Below are 19967 nucleotides of genomic sequence, written 5' to 3' on the forward strand. Positions count from 1 at the left end.
TCTCTTATGTCGAGGGGTCGTCACTCCCTTGCGGAATGTTAATAATGCAGTATGAGAATCATAAGTCTCTAAAGTAGACATGTTCACCGTGAATCGCTTCAGATAATCCTTGAGACTCTTGCTTGTCTTTTGCTTTGTGCTGAACAATGTTGTAATTTCTTTCTTTCTCATTTGATTGCACGTATATTGAGATATGAAAGCTTCACAAAGCTTAGTGAAGCTGCCGATGGATTTTGGCTTCAACTGCCAAAACTACATCAAGGCCAACCCTAGCAGCCTAGACGGGAATAGCTTACACAACAACTTTTCGTCTTCGTTTTCCAGGACCATATGCAGCTCAAAGTGATAGATGTGCTCGATGGGATCAGCTACGTCGTCAAATAACTTGAATTTGGGTTAAGCAAACTTTGTGAGCTTCTTATTCTTCAGAATATCATCGGTGAAGGGCAATTTGCATGTTCCTTTTGCAACTTCAACAACCAAGTCGGCAGGTGTTTGCGGTTTGTACCTTTTCACAATCTTTTTTAGTTTGCTTTTGCAGCTCGTTATCTTTAGAAATTTTCAATTCCCTCATTTGGTCGCGGTTGTCATACTAATCATCAAAGCGAATACTCCTCATGGAACTTTCATAAGATAATTATATCATTTCCTTCCTTTTGTTTCCCTTGGGCCTTCCTGATACAACATATAATTGCCCTTTGACTTTTTCCAAAACTTCGGTTGTCATCTTCTTTGTTTCACACAAGTCCTTCATTATCTTCTTATGTTGGATTGCTGCAAGGCTAGGTTCTCCTTCCTGGGAGTTTAGTTTGACATCTACGGATTGGGAGTGGGATAGGGCTAGAGTGCCTTGTGCGGATTTAGCTATTGATTGATTTTGCGAGAGTTCCCACAAACAACGCCAACTGGTGAAACAGAAATTCTTACAATAAGAATATCTTCCATAGGTTCACGGCTTTACTCCGCACGTAGGATAAGTGAAATTTCCAACTGACGCTCCTTCAAAATCAAATGAAAGAGGTTGGGGTACTTGTAAAAGGCACTCCGACGTTCAAGTTAGTTTTTGTATGTATTTGAGTGCACGAGTTAATTTGAATATGAAATTTCATCTTTATACTTAGTGACAGCCTTGGGATGCAAGCTTCAATTTGCATGTCCTATGCCCACTTTTTCCATTTTCAAGTCACTGAGAGTTACGCGGGATCAACCATCAACCATGTGTATCTTGCTCCGCAATTCATGCAGATGTAGGAGTATAAATGTTTGAATATACCCCTGAATCCAAGTTGGGTTTTTCGTATATGAGTTTATATAAGGTAGTGCACACCTGAACCAATGTTGAGTGATGCACATCTGAACCCGTGTTGGGTGGTACACATTCGAACCCATATTGAGTTGATGCACATACAAACCCACATAGGGTTAAAGCACATATGAACCTACATTAGGTTAACACACATCCAGACTTACATTAGGTTAATGCACATTCGGACCCGCATTAGGTTAATGCATATCCAGACTTACATTGGGTTAATGCACATACGGAACTGCATTGGGTTAATGCACATCTGAACCCCCATTGGGTTGCGCCTAAATCCAATCCCTTAACGTTGCGGATCGGTGGTGAATTATTTTGCTTCCACAGTAGCTCATCATGGACAAACTTCAAGGAAACTTGTACATAAAACATACACAAACTGAAAGACAATAGTATATGTGCTCATTGGATTTGCATGCAACATTGTCTAAACTGTTATGTGACAAATATAATTCATTCTTTTTGTAAGTAGGAAGACAATCAATTCAAAACCAAAATTTCTAGTTGATCTTTGAAGCATAGTTACCACCATATAGAGCAACACCTCATACATAAATTTTGCTGAGAGCAATAGTCACAATTATGAATTCATAACTTCTGAATTTGTAACATTGAAACAAGAAAAAATACACCAAAAAAAAAAAATATATATATATATATATATAGATAGTCCCCTTCTATTGTAGATACTCATTCAAAGATCATTTCTACAAAAAATTACTTGAATTCGATATCATTTGATCACTTATTTGAGTAATTGAAATTTTAGGACTTTCTTGAAGCACTGTGTTCATTGATTTTGTAAGACACAATTGGATGTCGAAACGGTTTTCGATTTGTCTAATTTTTTGTAAAGATGATCTACGAATGAAGACCTAAAAAATATATGGTTTGGATCATTTGAAAAAAAAAATTGTAGAGTACCTTAAAGGGCGTCCCTCAAATAAAATTATTTGAGGGATCTCTCAATAGAAGGGGACTGTATATATATATATATATATATATATATATATGAAAACAGCTGCAACCAAATTGAAAGTGCAAACCAAATTAAACTAAACCTTACTAAACTAACTAATTAAGATTATTCTATCTACGAGATGATGAATCATCTGGTCGAATATCTTATTCATTGATCTCGATCTTGATCTCGCTTTAAGTTCAGTCGACCACACCAAGATTTTGATACTCTTTGTCAGAAATGGATGCTTTCATAAGATGGCACGAGCGAATTTCCCCACCATTGTCCAAGAAGGACTTAATCAATGTGTCGGAGAGGCCAATCAACAGTGTCACCCCTGGATGAGGTTCTTGTATACGGGGCCTCCACATCCCCAAGTACATAATATCCCAAAGCAAAATGTGTGGCATCGCATTATCCCCCAAGTACATTATCCCTCGCCTGGTGCTTAATCTTTTGTTGTGTGGTTTTTCGTTTGTTTTGTTCTTTTGGCTTGTTTTTAGTTCTTTAGTTTGGTGTGTTTGTTCTGTTTGTTTGGTTGGGTTTGGCTCCCCTTTGGGCCTTTGCCGGTTGGCTTTTATGATATCTTTGTTGACCAAAAAAAAAAAACAATGTGTGGCATCGTATTATCCCCGTACCCTTGCTCCTTAAACTTGCTCCGTATTTCCTCATACAGAGCCTTCCAAGATGAGGGGCAGCCACCAAATCTTTCCAAGTCAGTGAACACAAATACCTTCTTGATCATATGCTTTGCCTTCAAGTTCTTATTTATAGCCATTTCTAGAAGCAAATCACACACCTTCTGAAAATTAACATCCTTGTTGCGCTTCTTGCTGCATGTCCTCTTCACAAACTCGTACTTGGACTTGAGCTCATTGCCTTGTATCGAATGTAGCAGCGGCAGCTGATTAGGTAAGGGACCAAGACCTATCACCTTTCTTTTCCATGCCGGCTCTTCACCAGTTCAGACACCAAAATTCCCAATCTCGCTACCAATTCTATGGCTGGTTCCCCCATGAAACTAGTGGTGATGTTACACATTGCCAAGCAGTTTTTAAATTTGCCCAAACCCTCCCCTTGCTTTTGCTCCTTTAGGTACATGTCCTCACCATTGCCTTCCACTGAAGCTCAGCTGCTTTGCGGACATCCTTATCTTTTACATATGTTAAGATATCATTTGGAAGCAATGCATCCGGCTTTATGATGTTGCGGCCTACTTTCACCTTCTCCAAATACTTCTCAACCACATTAGGCATTCGAACGTAACACATGCTTCGACAACACTCAAAGGCCCTATACTCGTCGGCCAAGGGCTCCAAAAACTCCTTTCTAAGAAGTTCCCACTCTTCTGATTGATTTGACTGGTGGGAAAAGTCTACTCCGAAGGCTTTCAAATAGAAAAATGGCGTGTCTGGCGTGGTCGTCTTCGGTGTTCTTGGGAGCCAACACTCTGCAACCCTAGTAACAAAAAAGAGTAGTACCATCTTCTTTATCATCACCTTTGGATGGCGGCTTCAATTTCAATTCCATCTTTTGTTGATGGAACAATAGAAAATACGAATAGATTATAATAATTCTCAACAAAATTATAACCATAAAATATACAACAAATTCACATGGAATTAATGTAAATCAACAAACACAAATGTGTACAAATACTGACAACTTTACTGATTGAGGCTTGCAAGAATTGCGATATCCTAAAGACATATTTCGCCTCTGTCTTTGTGCTCGCAATTCTATAGGCATCCATCTCCCAGGATTCAATAATCGATAATCCTAAAATGAAGCACTTCAATTTAAGACTCTGACGAACCAATTATATATTTGTACTCTAAAAACAAAACTATAAAGAATTTAACAAAAGAACACTGGGGATACTCTTTGTTTTTCACGGGTAAGAACTCTCTTCATTCTATATCTCAAGTCGGTGATGATGTTTAATTTATATAAAACTCATTACACCTCTCTTATTGAATTGAAACATAAGTAGCTTTTCGTTTGAAAAGTTACAGACACAACTCTATAGAAACAGGACCACTTGATCATTTGAATCTCATCGTTTAATTATAAATAATTGCACTTTGAAGAATAACCAAGTGCAAAACAAATACTAAGACACACGATACTTATTTTTCATTCACTATAAAAAATAAAAATGATTAAATAATATAACATCACTCTCACATTACCTCATGCACTCCTCATTTGTGAGTGACAGAGGAGTGTGGGTAGGGAGATGTGGAGCGCTAAATTCATCAAAATTTTGGGGGTTAAAAGAGTTGTTTGGGTAGACCAAGGAGCATGATTGAGGGTTTAAACTACTAACTATATGTGTCGTTGGATTAATCCAAGGGTCTCTATTAATTTGTGCTTTGTTGTACTACCAAACAACCATCTAGAAGAGTCCACAGTAACCTTGGACTTGGTACATATATATTGACAAACTCAATCCATCATAGATACGCTTGAATACCCTGTCGATCTATTGTGAGTCTGAAAATTAAGAAGTACAAGAGACATATCGATCACTCTCAATGTTTTTAAAAACATGGAGAGAGACATATCGATCACTCTCAAGACTGTATTAACTTCTTGCAGTGCAAAACTGCAAAAGTGCAAAGCAAATAACATTGTAGATCCAAACCCAGCCGAGCACGAACCAATTATTGGGATTGATTGAGATAATCTGTTTGTGTTAGTTTGAATTTAGATGTGTGTGAACCGAAAAATCAAGTATTAAAAAACAACACACTGCTTCGCTCCTTACTTGGAAGGAGGTACTCCTACAAATCAAAGTTTGATACAAATGCAAAATCAATTCATCAAAAACACAAAAAGAAAAATCTTAGCACACATGTCAAATTTATAATTAGTAGGAATGTAGGAGTTTCTATTTCCAAGGGAAATAGGCAAAGTGTTTTCCAAAAAATAATAATAATAAATGGACTGGAAACCAAGTTTCAATCAATCTGAATACAGTAAACGGTAGACCCAAACTCAGACGAGTACAAAAAAATTATCTAAGCATTGGGATTGAGATAATTTATTTGTGTTGGTTGAGTCTGGATCTGGATCTGGATCTATGTTGATTGACAGGAAGTTGGGTTCCAGCCCTCCATTATTTTTCTTCCATTGGTTCCACTTCCTTCGTATCACTCACTGTTTTGTAAATGGTGTTTGTTTTGTGTTCCAGCGAAATTCTTTCTTATGGTTGTGGACTCACATTTGAATATGTTGCTCTGTTTTAGCTTACACCGTGCTTTTCAACTAATTACATATGCAGTGTTCTCCAAACATTTCTGCAGAGTGTTTTAAATCATAACATTTGCAGAAGGCAATTAAATTTCTTTCTTTTCTGTTGTCCACCATCCCATTCTCATAGTTTGCAGCTTTATTGCAAATCCTGTCAAACCATCTTAAACATTTTCTTACCAAAGTAATAAAATATTTTTATGTCCATGTATACATTATAATCAGACACAGACGTGCGAACTAAAGCCTAACTAAGCACAACCAATGGCAACCACATTTATTATTAATACCAATAAGAAACCATGAATAAGCTAGCTAGGAATCTATCTTTTTGCCGAAATTAAGTAAATTAATATGGTGGCCAACTGCTAGATAAATAATTCCAAGATCCGTTCAATTACTGAGTCAAGTTAATTGAGGACGGCAGCTGGATCGGTTGGATTATCCCCCCACATCTCTATCCTGATCATCTCAATGAAGCAAATCTGAGTTAATACCTGCAAGTCAGTTCGAGTTATTAAAAATGTAAGTCAATAGAGAAAAATAGCGAACTTATTTGTTAAGAATTGGCCGGCATTCAAGTAGGTACTATCTAATAATTTGAAACTTATATGTCAAGAATTTGCTCCAATATAAAATAAACAAAGTTGGGTTCCATTTACCGCACCTTCAAAGCTTCTCTCCAATATAAAATAGAAATGATATTGAAATATAGGGGCTTGTCTAATGATATTGAAACAAAGGGTAGCCGTTAGTCACACCCGCCAACACATCACTTTCTCATTACTTTCTTAATTTTGCCTAACTTTATGCATAGAACTCAATCAATATTCCTGTATTCCAAATGAAGCAGATCATTGTTGTGGAGCCACATTTGACGGACTCATTCTTATGGTTTTGTCTTGTATGAACATGTTGCTCTGTTTTAGCTTACACCTTGCCTTTTGTTTCTCTATATATATGGAGAAGAACGGAGCCAACCATATATCAATATACTTGCAGTGTTTGCATGTGCAAGTGCTTTGGTTGTGCCTATCCTATTCGACATATATTCCATTGGCATTTGAATCTATTAACATGCAGGGTCACGGAAGATGCTTGAAACTCTTTCTTGCATTTGCGCTGCTTTTGCTGCAGTACACCCAAGGAGGAGAGGTGGACCACAGTCAGAGGGATACTAACGTTACCATAAGGTGCATAGAGAGGGAAAGGCAAGCACTCCTTGCATTCAAACGTGGCCTGGTGGATAAGTCCGATGATTTACTCTCTTCATGGGGTTCAGAAGCACAAAAACAAGATTGTTGCAGATGGGTGGGAGTCTCTTGTAGCAAACAAACTGGCCATGTTCTTCTACTTGATCTTTCAAACGAAGTTGTAGGCGGCTATTTCAAGTTTCGAGGTAAGATGATTAGTCCTAAACTGATTGAGTTGCACCATTTACAACATTTGGACCTCAATTATATTAATTTCAATGGGCGCCAATTTCCATATTTCATTGGTTCTCTAATCAATTTAAGATACCTTGATCTTTCTTTCACTAAGTTTGGAGGCAAGTTTCCAAGTCAGGTCGGAAATCTTACGAACTTGGTGTATCTGGACTTAAGTTTTAATAGCTTTACAAATGTAGAAAATCTCAACTGGCTTCCTCTTCTTTTGTCATTAAGATATTTGGACTTGAGTTTCGCGAATCTCAGCAATGTTCTCGATTGGCCGGAAGCCATTAATAAGCTTCCTGAACTAACGACCTTGACATTACTAAACTGTGATCTTCGTTCTCCAATTCTTTCCACTCTTTCTTATGTAAACTCTTCTAAATCTCTTGCTAGCGTTGACCTTTCTATCAACCATTTGAGTACTTCTTCAATATTTCTATTGTTGTCCAACTATAATACCAGCCTTGTACATCTTGACCTCTCGGATAACCTTCTAGCCGGTTCAATTCCTGATGTTTTTGGAAACATGAGATCTCTGGCACATCTTGATCTCTCCTCTAACCAACTTGAAGGGTCATTACAGGATCTTACAAACCTTTCATCTTTGGAAGGCTTGTCTCTGAGTAACAATCAATTAAGCGGAGTAATTTCAGGAACTCATTTCTCAAAACTCTCCAAACTACGGAACTTGGATTTATCTTCTAACTCGCTGGTTTTAGACATCCACGCTGATTGGATTCCTCCTTTCCAATTACACTTCATACAGTTGGAGTCTTGCAAGATGGGTCCGCATTTCCCAAAGTGGCTTCAAACTCAAAAAAATATCTCATACCTTGATATGTCTGATGCCGGAATTTCCGACATCCTTCCAAGTTGGTTTTGGAGTTTATGTCGTAATGTGGAATATATGGATCTCGCACGCAACCAAATTAGAGGTACATTTCCAAATTTGACATTGGAGTTTTCATATTCCCCTGAACAACATCTGAGTTCAAACAAGTTGGAAGGTCAAATCCCTTTAGTTCTATTAAATGCCCCATATCTGGATCTGAGTGCGAACAAGTTGGAAGGTCCAATCCCCTCAGTTCTATCAAAAGCCTCATATCTGGATCTGAGTTCGAACAAGTTGGAAGGTCCAATACCCTCAGTTCTATTAAATGCCCCATATCTGAATCTGAGGTCGAACAAGTTGGAAGGTTCAATCCCCTCAGTTCTATCAAAAGCCTCATTTCTGGATCTGAGTTCGAACAAGTTGGAAGGTCCAATCCCCTCAGTTCTATCAAAAGCCTCATATCTGGATCTGAGTTCGAACAAGTTGGAAGGTCCAATCCCCTCAGTTCTATCAAATGTCACACATCTGGATCTCTCTAATAATAAACTTTCAGGGTCAATTTCATTCTTGTGTTCAAGTGCAGCTATTGGTTTAGTCTTTCTTAACCTCTCAAGCAACAATGTTTATGGACAAGTTTCGGATTGCTGGACACATTTGGAGAATCTAGTCATGCTTGATTTGAGTTACAATGCTTTGTCCGGGAAAATTCCTACAACAATAGGCTTTGTATTTCGGATTGAAACACTCAAATTAAGAAGCAATATATTTGTGGGACAATTGCCTGTGTCGTTGAAGAATTGCACAAGTTTAGTAGTTATTGATGTTGGGGATAATAAATTATCCGGACCAATACCTGAATGGTTAGGGGTTAGCTTAAAGAATTTGGTTATCCTGATGCTTTCGTCTAATCACTTCAATGGAAGCTTGCCCTCACAATTATGCCATCTAATACGAATTCAAAATTTGGATTTCTCTATGAACAACTTCTCTGGAAGCATACCTTCATGCCTTAAAAATTTGACTACTCTAGCTCAGAAAGGAAATTCAAGTCTAAGAAGCGAACATTCATATGCCACGTCTAGTTATCTCAGTAGATATAATTATCCTTATGTCGATGATGCAACCTTCATGTGGAAAGGAGGAGTGCAGACATTCAGAAGTATTTTGTGGCTCGTGAAGAGAATTGATCTGTCAAGCAATAAATTAACAGGGGAGATTCCAAGTGAAATCAGTCATCTTGTTGGGTTGGTTTCTTTAAACCTATCAAGAAACCAATTAACAGGTCAAATAACTAAAGAGATCGAAAACTTGCAGTCACTGGATTCTCTTGATTTGTCAAGAAACCATATAGACGGAAGAATTCCAACAAGCCTTGCTCGGATAGATCGTCTTGGTTTCTTGGACTTGTCATATAACAACTTGTTTGGCAAAATTCCAATCGGAACTCAGCTCCAAGGCTTTGATCCCTCTTTTTATGCTGGGAATCTTCAACTCTGTGGACCTCCACTTAAAAAGATGTGTGCTGATGAAGTGGAAAAAGGTCCAAGTGAGCAAACTGACTTCATCAACCAAAAGGACAAGGATGAGCTAATAACACTGGGATTCTACATTAGTATGGGGCTTGGATTTGCTGCTGGATTTTGGGGAGTTTGCGGCACCTTGATATTTTCAAGGTCATGGAGGTACACATACTTGAAGTTCTTGAATGGTTTAAATGATTGGTTTTTTGTGAGGATAGCTTTGTTGAAGCGGCAATTGAAGGATGCTTAATTACTAAAGATCAACGGTAAGTAATCTCTCTTTCTCTCTCTCATAGTTTATTATTATTTTATTGACTTAATCAACATGCATGATTAATTTGGTTTTTCTAATTTTTTATAGAATAATACTAGTCATACCACATTTTTTATACCACAATTTTATACCACATGATGTGGCAGCTGATGTGTACATACCACATCATGTCAAATACTAGTTTCTGTTTTTCTAATTTTATTTATTAAAATACACTTCATTCATTTAATTGATGTAGCATATGATATGGATATGCCACATCAAGTGGTATAGAAATGTGGGATAATAATATGGTAAGTGTAGCATTACTCTTTTTTATATTCATGCAAACTAACTGGTCTTTTTTTTTCCTTCTTCTTCTTTTTTTTTTTTTTTTTTTTTTTTTTTGCATTTTATCTTTTTATCCAGCATCTTCGGAGACATGTCTTCCCTTCAATCAAAATGGTGCAAAGTTGCCATGGACAGTTGGAGTGTCTTAACTCCTTAATAAGAAGATTAGTGGGTGGGTTGGCCCGGAACTGTTTGTTTTGGTTTGTTGTCGTATTTATTCCCTGTTTTGTTTGGATGTTGTCGTTTCCTTTCTTTTGTAACTTATGGGCGCGCTCTTTGTTTTGAGTAGAAAACTGAAGCTCCCAGAGCATTGCTTGGCATGTTAGCAGCCTTCGCCTTATTAATATGAAACTTATTGGTCAATAATTTGCTTCATTGCCAACAGAATCCAGTCTAGTGAAAACTTATTGGTCAATGATGTTGAAGGTCTTGTGGATCTCTTTCGGTGTCTTTCCCTTGATCATATCTGACACAATCTGGCAGGTCAAATTCAGCAAGCTTTTAAGCAAAAACAAAAAATTTATGCCAACAACTAGTGAGAAACAACCAAAACCAATAAAATCATATAATCAAATTAGAAACTACACTGCAAAGTATGAGAAAAAATAAACATAATAATAAGTGAGGAACCAAATGCAAAACCATGATGAAAGTACTAAACGGAAACGGAAACTGCAATTTTCTGCATTGCATTTTCCGTTTTCTGCAATGCAGTTTCTGAAAAAAGTCCCAAAATAACTACAAAACTAAAAACTACATGACCGCATCGAGTAAAGAGAAACCTAAACCAATCAAATCAGCAACTGAAAACCATAAATTCATGCCAACAACCAGTAAGAAACAACCAAAACCAATAAAATCATATAATCAAATTAGAAAGTGCACTACAAACTATGAGAAAAAATAAATACATTAATAAATGAGGAACCAAATGCAAAACCATGATGAAAGTATTAAAACGGAAATAGAAATTGCAATGCAGTTTTTAAAAGTCCAATTTTGAGTTCCCTTGCCCTTGGGTAGTTCTACTCTTCTCTTGCCCATCCAATTCCTCATCTAGGTAGCCTCTGTTGGCGTGACTTGTGAATATTGACTTACTTTCCTTACACACCAAGAATTCCTATTATAATTGTAATTGATTTACTTTAATTCCTGATTTCCTACTGCAAATAGATTTAGGAATTTATTATTTACTTGCCCATTCAGGTTTCGTTGTATTATAAATATGACCTCCTACAAGGAGAAGAATACACAGAAAATTCCCACAAACAAATATTCTCTCATAGTTTTCATATTTTAGCATGGTATCAGAGCGGCGATCTTGGAATTGCTGACTCTAGTTTCAAACCCCCGCCGCTGCTATGGGGGTTGATGATTTTTTCAACCCTCATGGAGGTAGCACCACCGACTCCTTCTCTCATTCTCCACCAACCATCATTGAGTTGAGTGCCCAGATGGCTCCGTTCCTACAGATCAGGATCCTCTTTTGACGACCCCAACCCCGACCCCGACTATGACGACGACGACCCCGACCCCGACTCTGAAGACGACCCCGACCCCCACTCCGATGATGACCCCAACCCCGAATTTGTCTCTGATTCAGACCCTGATCCCGATTTCGACTCCGACTCCGGCCCCGACTCAGGCTCAGATTCCGATCCCAATTCCTACTCAACCTGTATCCTATGCATCTTCCGCTGCACAGATTATGACTTCTAGACTAACGACCCCGACACATGGACCAGATTGCGCATATTGTGGTGATCCGAGACACACTTGTGAGACTTGTTTTAAATCGCATGGCTACCCCAATTGGTGGGCTACTCTTATAGATCGAGGACAATGCAATATGACCAGTAATGGTACTGGTTATGGATTCCATACTTCCGATAAGATTGATTCCAGGAGCTGGATAATTGATTCTGGTGCAATTGATCATATGACGTTTGATCCTGATGATTTTCTGAATACTACACAACGTCGACGAACCTGTATTGCAAATGCCAATGGTGTTACTTATCCTGTGACAGGGGCTGGCACTGTTGCACTCTCATCCTCTCTCACACTGTCTAATACTTTACTTGTTCCATCTTTATCCACTAAATTGTTGTCAGTTAGTCAGCTTACTGAACAATTGAATTGTTGTGTACTCATTTACCCGAGTTTTTGTTTGCTTCAGGATATTCACACTAAGGAGATTCTTGGTCGTGGTACTAAAAGAGGGGGGCTATATTATGTCGATGACTTCAGTCCCGGCATGGCCAACAGCGTGACACATCCCTTTGATAGCAAACAAAAGCAAATCTGGTTGTGGCACCGTTGATTGGGACATCCGTCTTTTAGTTATATGAAGCATCTTATACCAGATTTATTCTCAGGTTTCAAGGACTCTGACTTCACATGTGATACTTGTATGTTGGCCAAGAGTCACCGTGTGCCCTACCCGTTGAGTACGAACAAGTGTACTACTCCATTTACGTTAATTCACTCTGATGTCTGGGGACCTTCTCCTATCACTGCTCCTTCTGGTGTTCGATGGTTTGTCACATTCATCGATGATTGTACACGGATGACATGGCTTTATTTGCTGAAGAATAAAAACGAAGTGTTTTCCTGTTTTCAGTCCTTCCACAAACAGATGAAAACTCAGTTTAATGCTCAAATCCAGATTCTTCGCTCAGACAATGGTGGAGAATTTGTCAATCATGACTTTCAGACTTACTTCCAACAACATGGAATTATCCATGAGACGACTTGTCCTCAGACACCACAATAAAATGGTGTTGCTGAACGAAAAAATCGACATCTTCTTGAAACCGCCCGAGCACTTCTGATTGGCGCTCATGTTCCTCGCCATCACTGGGATGATACTATTGTCACCGCAGTTTATCTGATCAACCGCATGCCTTCTGGTGTACTGACCTTTAAAACTCCCTTACATGTGCTTGCACAACATAGACCTCTGCCTTCTGTTTTGGTACTCACACCCCGAATCTTTGGATGTGTGGCTTTCGTTCATCTCCACGAAAATCAACGTAGCAAACTTGATCCATGTGCACTTCGTTGTGTTTTTGTGGGTTATGCCACTCATCAGAAAGGCTACCGCTGTTATCACCCTCCTACCCAACGAACCTATGTCACTTTGGATGTGACCTTTTTGGAATTTGAGCTGTTCTTCCATGACCCATCATCCAATTCTACACTTCAGGGGGAGATACGAAGTGAATAGCAGAATTGGAGCAACTTGGAAAATAAAGAAATTCTCCTTTGTACAAAAATGATTAATCATTCCGAGTCTGGAGCACGAGATTACTCTCTGTCGAAAAGCGACCAATCGCCCATTCATAGCGATCAATTGGCTGACCCACCTGATCCATACGAAGATATTTCTGATCCGAGTCTCACACCTACAGACAATACAGAACAACAAAATGAAGACCCCCCTCTAACTCAACAGTACCAACAGACCAATCTCTTGAGAATATCCTTGAGGTAACTATTCCTACTAGACTTGTGCATTTAGATGATAAAACTATTGGATATCAATTACCTTTCAGACAAAATCGTGGGAAGCCACCAAACCGTTATTCACCTGATATTGGCAAGACATCCAAGTATCCAATTGCAAATCATGTATCCACTGAGAAGCTGTCTGAACCACTCAAGGCTTTTGTGCATCAGTTGTCTGCTATCCATATTCCAACCAAGGTCTCTGAAGTATTGAAAGATCCTAAGTGGGTCCAAGCTATAAAAGAGGAGATGAAAGCCCTTGAGAAAAATCAGACTTGGACATTGGAGACTATACCCCGAGGAAAAAAGACTATCGGATGTAGATGGGTGTTTACTATAAAACACAATGCAGATGGATCTATCGAGCGATACAAGGCAAGACTTGTGGCAAAAGGGTACACACAGACCTATGGTATAGACTATGAAGAAACCTTTGCTCCAGTTGCAAAGTTAAACACCGTCAGAGTCTTATTGTCCCTTGTAGCTAATTTGGATTGGCCACTACACCAGTTTGATGTAAAGAATGCTTTTCTACATGGTGAACTCACGGAGGAGGTGTACATGGACATTCCTCTTGGATATAATACTACTCAGACTGGAACAATTTGCAGGTTACGAAAAGCATTGTATGGATTGAAACAGTCACCACGTGCATGGTTTGGACGGTTCACCATGGCAATGAAGAACAATGGTTTCAAACAGTGCAACTCAGATCATACTTTGTTCTTGAAACATCGAAAAGGGAAGGTAACAGCATTAATAATCTATGTTGATGATATGATTATTACTGGGAATGATAAACAGGAAATATCACAGCTACAAGACTATCTGGCTACGGAGTTTGAGATGAAGGATCTAGGTGGACTCAAGTATTTCTTGGGAATTGAGGTGGCTCGATCGCAGCAAGGCATATTTCTCTCTCAAAGGAAATATGTCTTAGACTTGTTGACAGACACAGGAATGCTAGATTGTAAACCTGCGGACACTCCTATTGTTCAGAATCATCATCTTGGAGAATATCCGGATCAAGTTCCAACTAACAAAGGAAGATACCAAAGGTTAGTGGAAGATTGATCTATTTGTCACATACTCGACCAGACATTGCTTATGCGGTGAGCGTTGTCAGTCAATTTATGCACTCTCCAAGTGAAGACCATATGAATGCAGTTCTTCGGATACTTAGACATTTGAAGTTTGCACCTGGAAAAGGACTTATGTTCTCAAAGCATGGTCATATAAATATTGATGGTTATTCAGATGCAGATTGGGCAGGTAATGTAACAGATAGAAAATCCACATCGGGTTACTTCACATTCGTGGGAGGTAATTTGGTGACATAGAGAAGCAAGAAACAGAATGTAGTAGCTTTATCCAGTGCAGAAGCCGAGTTCAGAGGCATGACTAAAGGGATTTGTGAACTTCTTTGGTTAAGAAAGTTGCTTACTGAACTTGGGTATAAACCTACATCCACAATGAATCTCTTTTGTGACAACAAGGCTGCTATAGCCATTGCACAGAATCCGGTTCAGCATGATCGTACTAAACATGTTGAGGTGGATCGACACTTCATCAAACAAAAGCTTGAGGCTAAAGTGTTTCAATTTCCTTTTGTGAAATCCGAGGATCAATTGGCGGATATTTTGACAAAGGCGATTTCTAGTAAAGCATTCCACAATTCACTAGATCAGTTGGGCATTGGCGACATCTATGCACCAACGTGAGGGGGAGTGTTGGCGTGACTTGTGGATATTGACTTACTTTCCTTACACACCAAGAATTCCTATTATAATTGTAATTGATTTACTTTAATTCTTGATTTCCTACTGCAACTAGATTTAGGAATTTATTATTTACTTGCCCATTCAGGTTTCGTTGTATTATAAATATGACATCCTACAAGGAGAAGAATACACAGAAAATTCCCACAAACAAATATTCTCTCATAGTTTTCATATTTTAGCAGCCTCTACTCTTCAAATTGGTGAGGATGAAGGCCAAGGAAAGAGCAAAATCCAATTGTAATTAAATGAAAACTGAAATGCAGTTTCCAAAAGTCCAATTTTGAGTTCCCTTGATCTTGGGTAGTTCTACTCTTCTCTTGCCCACCTAATTCCTCATCTAGGTAGCCTCTACTCTTTAAATTAATGAGGTTGAAGACAAAGGAAAGAGCAAAAATTCAATTGTAATTACCAAAACTGCAATGCAGTTTTCGAAACTACAATGTAGTTTGTGCCTAACTACAATGCAGAACCTGTATAAAATTTCACTAAACTAACGTTTAAATGGTATTGCAAAATATCATATGATAGTGATGGCATCAACCATTTCCGAATCAAGACAAATGCATAGCCTATTTTATCTTGTTGGTACGGATTGAGATTTGAACTTTGTGATGGCTGAGCATAAAGATTATGATGCTGCTGTTGTGGATAGTTTTGTTGCTGGTGTAAATGAGCCATTTTTAACTACAAATAAATATACACTCTCATAAGCTAAAGAACAATGAACTTTTTGATAACATGTGGAAGCACAGAGGGGGAAAACAACACCATATCGACTACAACTACAAGCAGAAGGAAATCTACGGAGATAAGAGCACCTTAATCAACATATTTGTATCTTCAATAGGCATAATAGGACCAGCAAAGAATAAAGATTATGAATTTACATAAGAATTTGGTCATTTTGAGGTTCTCAACTTCAGAGATAGACAATAACCAATAATTGAGTTTCAAAATTCAGAAAGAATGTCACTTTGATGCATTCAACATATATATTACCATTGTGTTAATACAGGATTGGAAACTAAAGAAAAGAAATTATCCAAACAGACACAACAAACTTTCTAATTGTAGGAATCCAAAAATCTATCCATCCATCAAAAACTTACTGTGAGGGGGCATCCTTTTAAAGTCAAATTGTTAACACATGATTTGATCCTGAAACAAAAGACTCTAACATGTAAGCTACAAGCATAATTATACAATACCAGAACAATCCTTTTAAACTCTTTGCAACTCCTGACTGTGCAACATGTGCCTTAACGGAGAACTTACAATCGCCAAGCGCAGACACGGCAATAAACTTGAAATTAACTTAAACTTGAAACTTACATTTCACCAGAGGATCTTATACTAACGGTCAAGATCTGCATCGAAGGCCTCCAATCGTCGTTGATTGCCATCAAGCAATTTGTTGCGGCCAAGCTTAGGCTTTTAGCGAAGAACCAGCAGATAATCGCACTTTGATCAGCGAGTCAGGTGCGGTCCGTGTTTTAATATGGTTTTCGTTGATAGGGCTTTGCTTCAGAGCAGACTCAGCACGAGGAAGAAGATAGAGATCTCTCTGGACAACGTCGTAGAGAGAGAGAGGAGTTGAGATCTGATTTTGACTAACGCTTTAAATAAAAAAGGGTAAAATTGTATTTTACCTCTATAATTTAGACTGGCCCAACGAATCTAGGCTTTCTCTTTGGCCTAATCCAAAATTACAATTCTTTTCTAGCTATTAAAACCCAAACTAAAATACCCAATGTCTCAAATACTAATTAGTAAAGTTAGTTATGTCTAACACCTAATTTTTCTTATTTAATATTTGTTTTATATTTAGGACCCTATTTATAAGCTTACTTACATATGAAAAGTCCTTGTTTTTATCTATCAAGTCAGTTGAATATCGATAAAGTGTGATCCAAACTAATTGAGAATTCCAAAATTTATCCAATCACTTAAGTCAAGTCAATATCTAGCCACTTAATTGCATTGTGGAAATTAGTATCTAGCAAAGGCAGATGACTCGTACTATTTTTCTTGTCCGGTATTGTATAAAAATATGGCTCTATTTTGGTTTTCTGTCTATCTGTGCAAATATCTTAAACACGTTACAAGAATGATGGAGAAGCATTTGAAAGGAAAGAATCTCATCCCAAGTGGAAAGGCAATAACTTCTCATATCCTCATCCTCTACCTAGTCCCTATCAAGGATTATCCATCCACACAAACATTGAGGACCATATTCCCCATTGGGAATCTGTTTCCATCCCTATTCATAAGGAGTTGGCTAAAAGTCACAAATAATCCATGTAGTTTTGCCTTGATTACTAGGGAGACCATTTTTATAGACCAACTTGTGCACCATCTCTCTAATAAAGGTGGAGTTGGTTACAAAATGAAGGACACTTTGACTTCCTTGCTCCGAAACTTTAGCGATCAAATTCAGCACTAAATATACTCCTTCCTACTTAAGAATTTCGTGATCATCACTATAAATTATAATATGAGAAATTTTATGAATAATTGTAACACTACATGTAATATTAATTTATCTTAGTTTTAATATGTGTTTGGTGGAAGATTTATGCTTTACTATATAAGTATCAATAAATATATAAACATATGTTTCAGTTAAGTCAAGGCGCATATTTGCAAGAAGATAATTGTAGCTTGTGCCGCCTTGGATGGGAGGCAAATTTTTAAAAGGTTGAGTGGACACAAAAATACACCGTCACCAACTTACTGTGTCAAGTCAAGTCAAGTAAAGCCCAGTCACACTAGTAAAAAAAACCCCTTGCGCGACCAAATTTTGCGCGACGAAAAATTATTCGTCGCTCAAAGTTACTTTGCGCGACGAAACTTAAAACTTCGCTACTCAAAGTCTTGCGCGACCAAATTTTGCGCGACGAAAAATAATTCGTCGCGCAAAGTCACTTCGCGCGACAAACTTTTGCGCGACGACAATACATCGTCGCTCAAAGTCTTGCGCGACGAAAAATAATTCGTCGCTCAAAGTGACTTTGCGCGACGAAAAGTAAACTTCGTCGCGCAAAGTCCTTACAAAAATAAATAGAATAAAAAAATTATTTTTTAAAATCTTTGCATGACGTAATCCAAACATTTTGTCACCTAAACCAATTTATTTTTGTTTTTTATTTTGTATGCATAACACTTAAGAAATTAAACGGTATATATATTTATTAAGTAGCTTTAAACTTATTATTTTAGATCGGATCGGATTTTTATTAGAAAAATATATTATTGTTGTTCGGATTGGGTTTTTGTTAGAAAATATATATTTTAAATTGACGATCGAATTAGTTCATTGTATTCATATCGGGTCAAGGAGTGTAGCAGTAAAAAATCATCAAAATCGGAGTTAAAATAACCATTAAATCGTGATTTTTCATTACAACCATCGAAAAGTTTTGTCCCCTTACTTGATCTCTGAATGTTTATTTTTTCCGATTTTTGGCGTATATGATCTCGAAGTATAAACAAACAAGTTTGACGGTTGGATCGTTGAAACTAGTTTTTTTTTGTTCACTAACAATTAGGAGTTTATTTATACTTTCGTAAGTATAACATAAGATTTTGTGGTATCCACTAGTGTAAATATTTTAAATTGAAGATCAAATTCAGTCATTGTATTCATATAGGGTCAAGGAGTGTAGCTATAAAAAATCATCAAAATCGGAGTTAAAATAACCATTAAATCATGATTTTTCATTTATAACCGTCAAAAAATTTTGTCCCGTTACTTGATCAATGAATGTTTATTTTTTCCGATTTTTGGCATATATGATCTCGAAGTATAAACAAACAAGTTTGACGGTTGGATCGTTGAAACTAGTTTCGTAGAATGTGTATGCCATCAAAACAATATATTCACTAACAATTAAGAGTTTATTTATATTTTCGTTAAATATAACATAAGATTTTGTGGTATCCACTAGTGTAAATATTTTAAATTGAAGATCAAATTCAGTCATTGTATTCACATAGGGTCAAGGAGTGTAGCTGTAAAAAATCATCAAAATCGGAGTTAAAATAACCGTTAAATCATGATTTTTCATTTATAACCGTCGAAAAGTTTTGTCCCGTTGCTTGATCTTTGAATGTTTATTTTTTCCGATTTTTGGCGTATATGATCTCAAAGTATAAAAAAACAAGTTTGACGGTTGGATCGTTGAAATTAGTTTTGTAGAATGCATATGCCATCAAAACAATATATTCACTAACAATTAAGAGTTTATTTATACTTTCGTTAAATATAACATAAGATTTTGTGGTATCCACTAGTGTAAATATTTTAAATTGAAGATCAAATTTAGTCATTGTATTCATATAGGGTCAAGGAGTGTAGCTGTAAAAAATCATCAAAATCGGAGTTAAAATAACCGTTAAATCATGATTTTTCATTTATAACCGTCGAAAAGTTTTGTCCCGTTACTTGATCTATGAATGTTTATTTTTTCCGATTTTTGGCGTATATGATCTCGAAGTATAAAAAAACAAGTTTGACGGTTGGATCGTTGAAATTAGTTTCATAGAATGTATATACCATCAAAACAATATATTCACTAACAATTAAGAGTTTATTTATACTTTCGTTAAATATAACATAAGATTTTGTGGTATCCACTAGTGTAAATATTTTAAATTGAAGATCAAATTCAGTCATTGTATTCATATAGGGTCAAGGAGTGTAGCTGTAAAAAATCATCAAAATCGGAGTTAAAATAACCGTTAAATCATGATG

The 19967-nt window shown here is 37.2% G+C and overlaps 1 protein-coding gene across 1 annotated transcript; it reads left to right on the forward strand.

The window, feature by feature from the left end:
* Positions 6612 to 9579, forward strand: LOC18787462 (MDIS1-interacting receptor like kinase 2). The gene has a single exon (XM_020557390.1). It carries the CDS (start codon positions 6612 to 6614, stop codon positions 9567 to 9569), a length of 2958 nt encoding a protein of 985 aa, XP_020412979.1. The 3' UTR covers positions 9570 to 9579.

This window comes from Prunus persica, chromosome G2 (assembly GCF_000346465.2).
Source record: "Prunus persica cultivar Lovell chromosome G2, Prunus_persica_NCBIv2, whole genome shotgun sequence".
Classification (NCBI taxonomy): Eukaryota; Viridiplantae; Streptophyta; class Magnoliopsida; order Rosales; family Rosaceae; genus Prunus; species Prunus persica.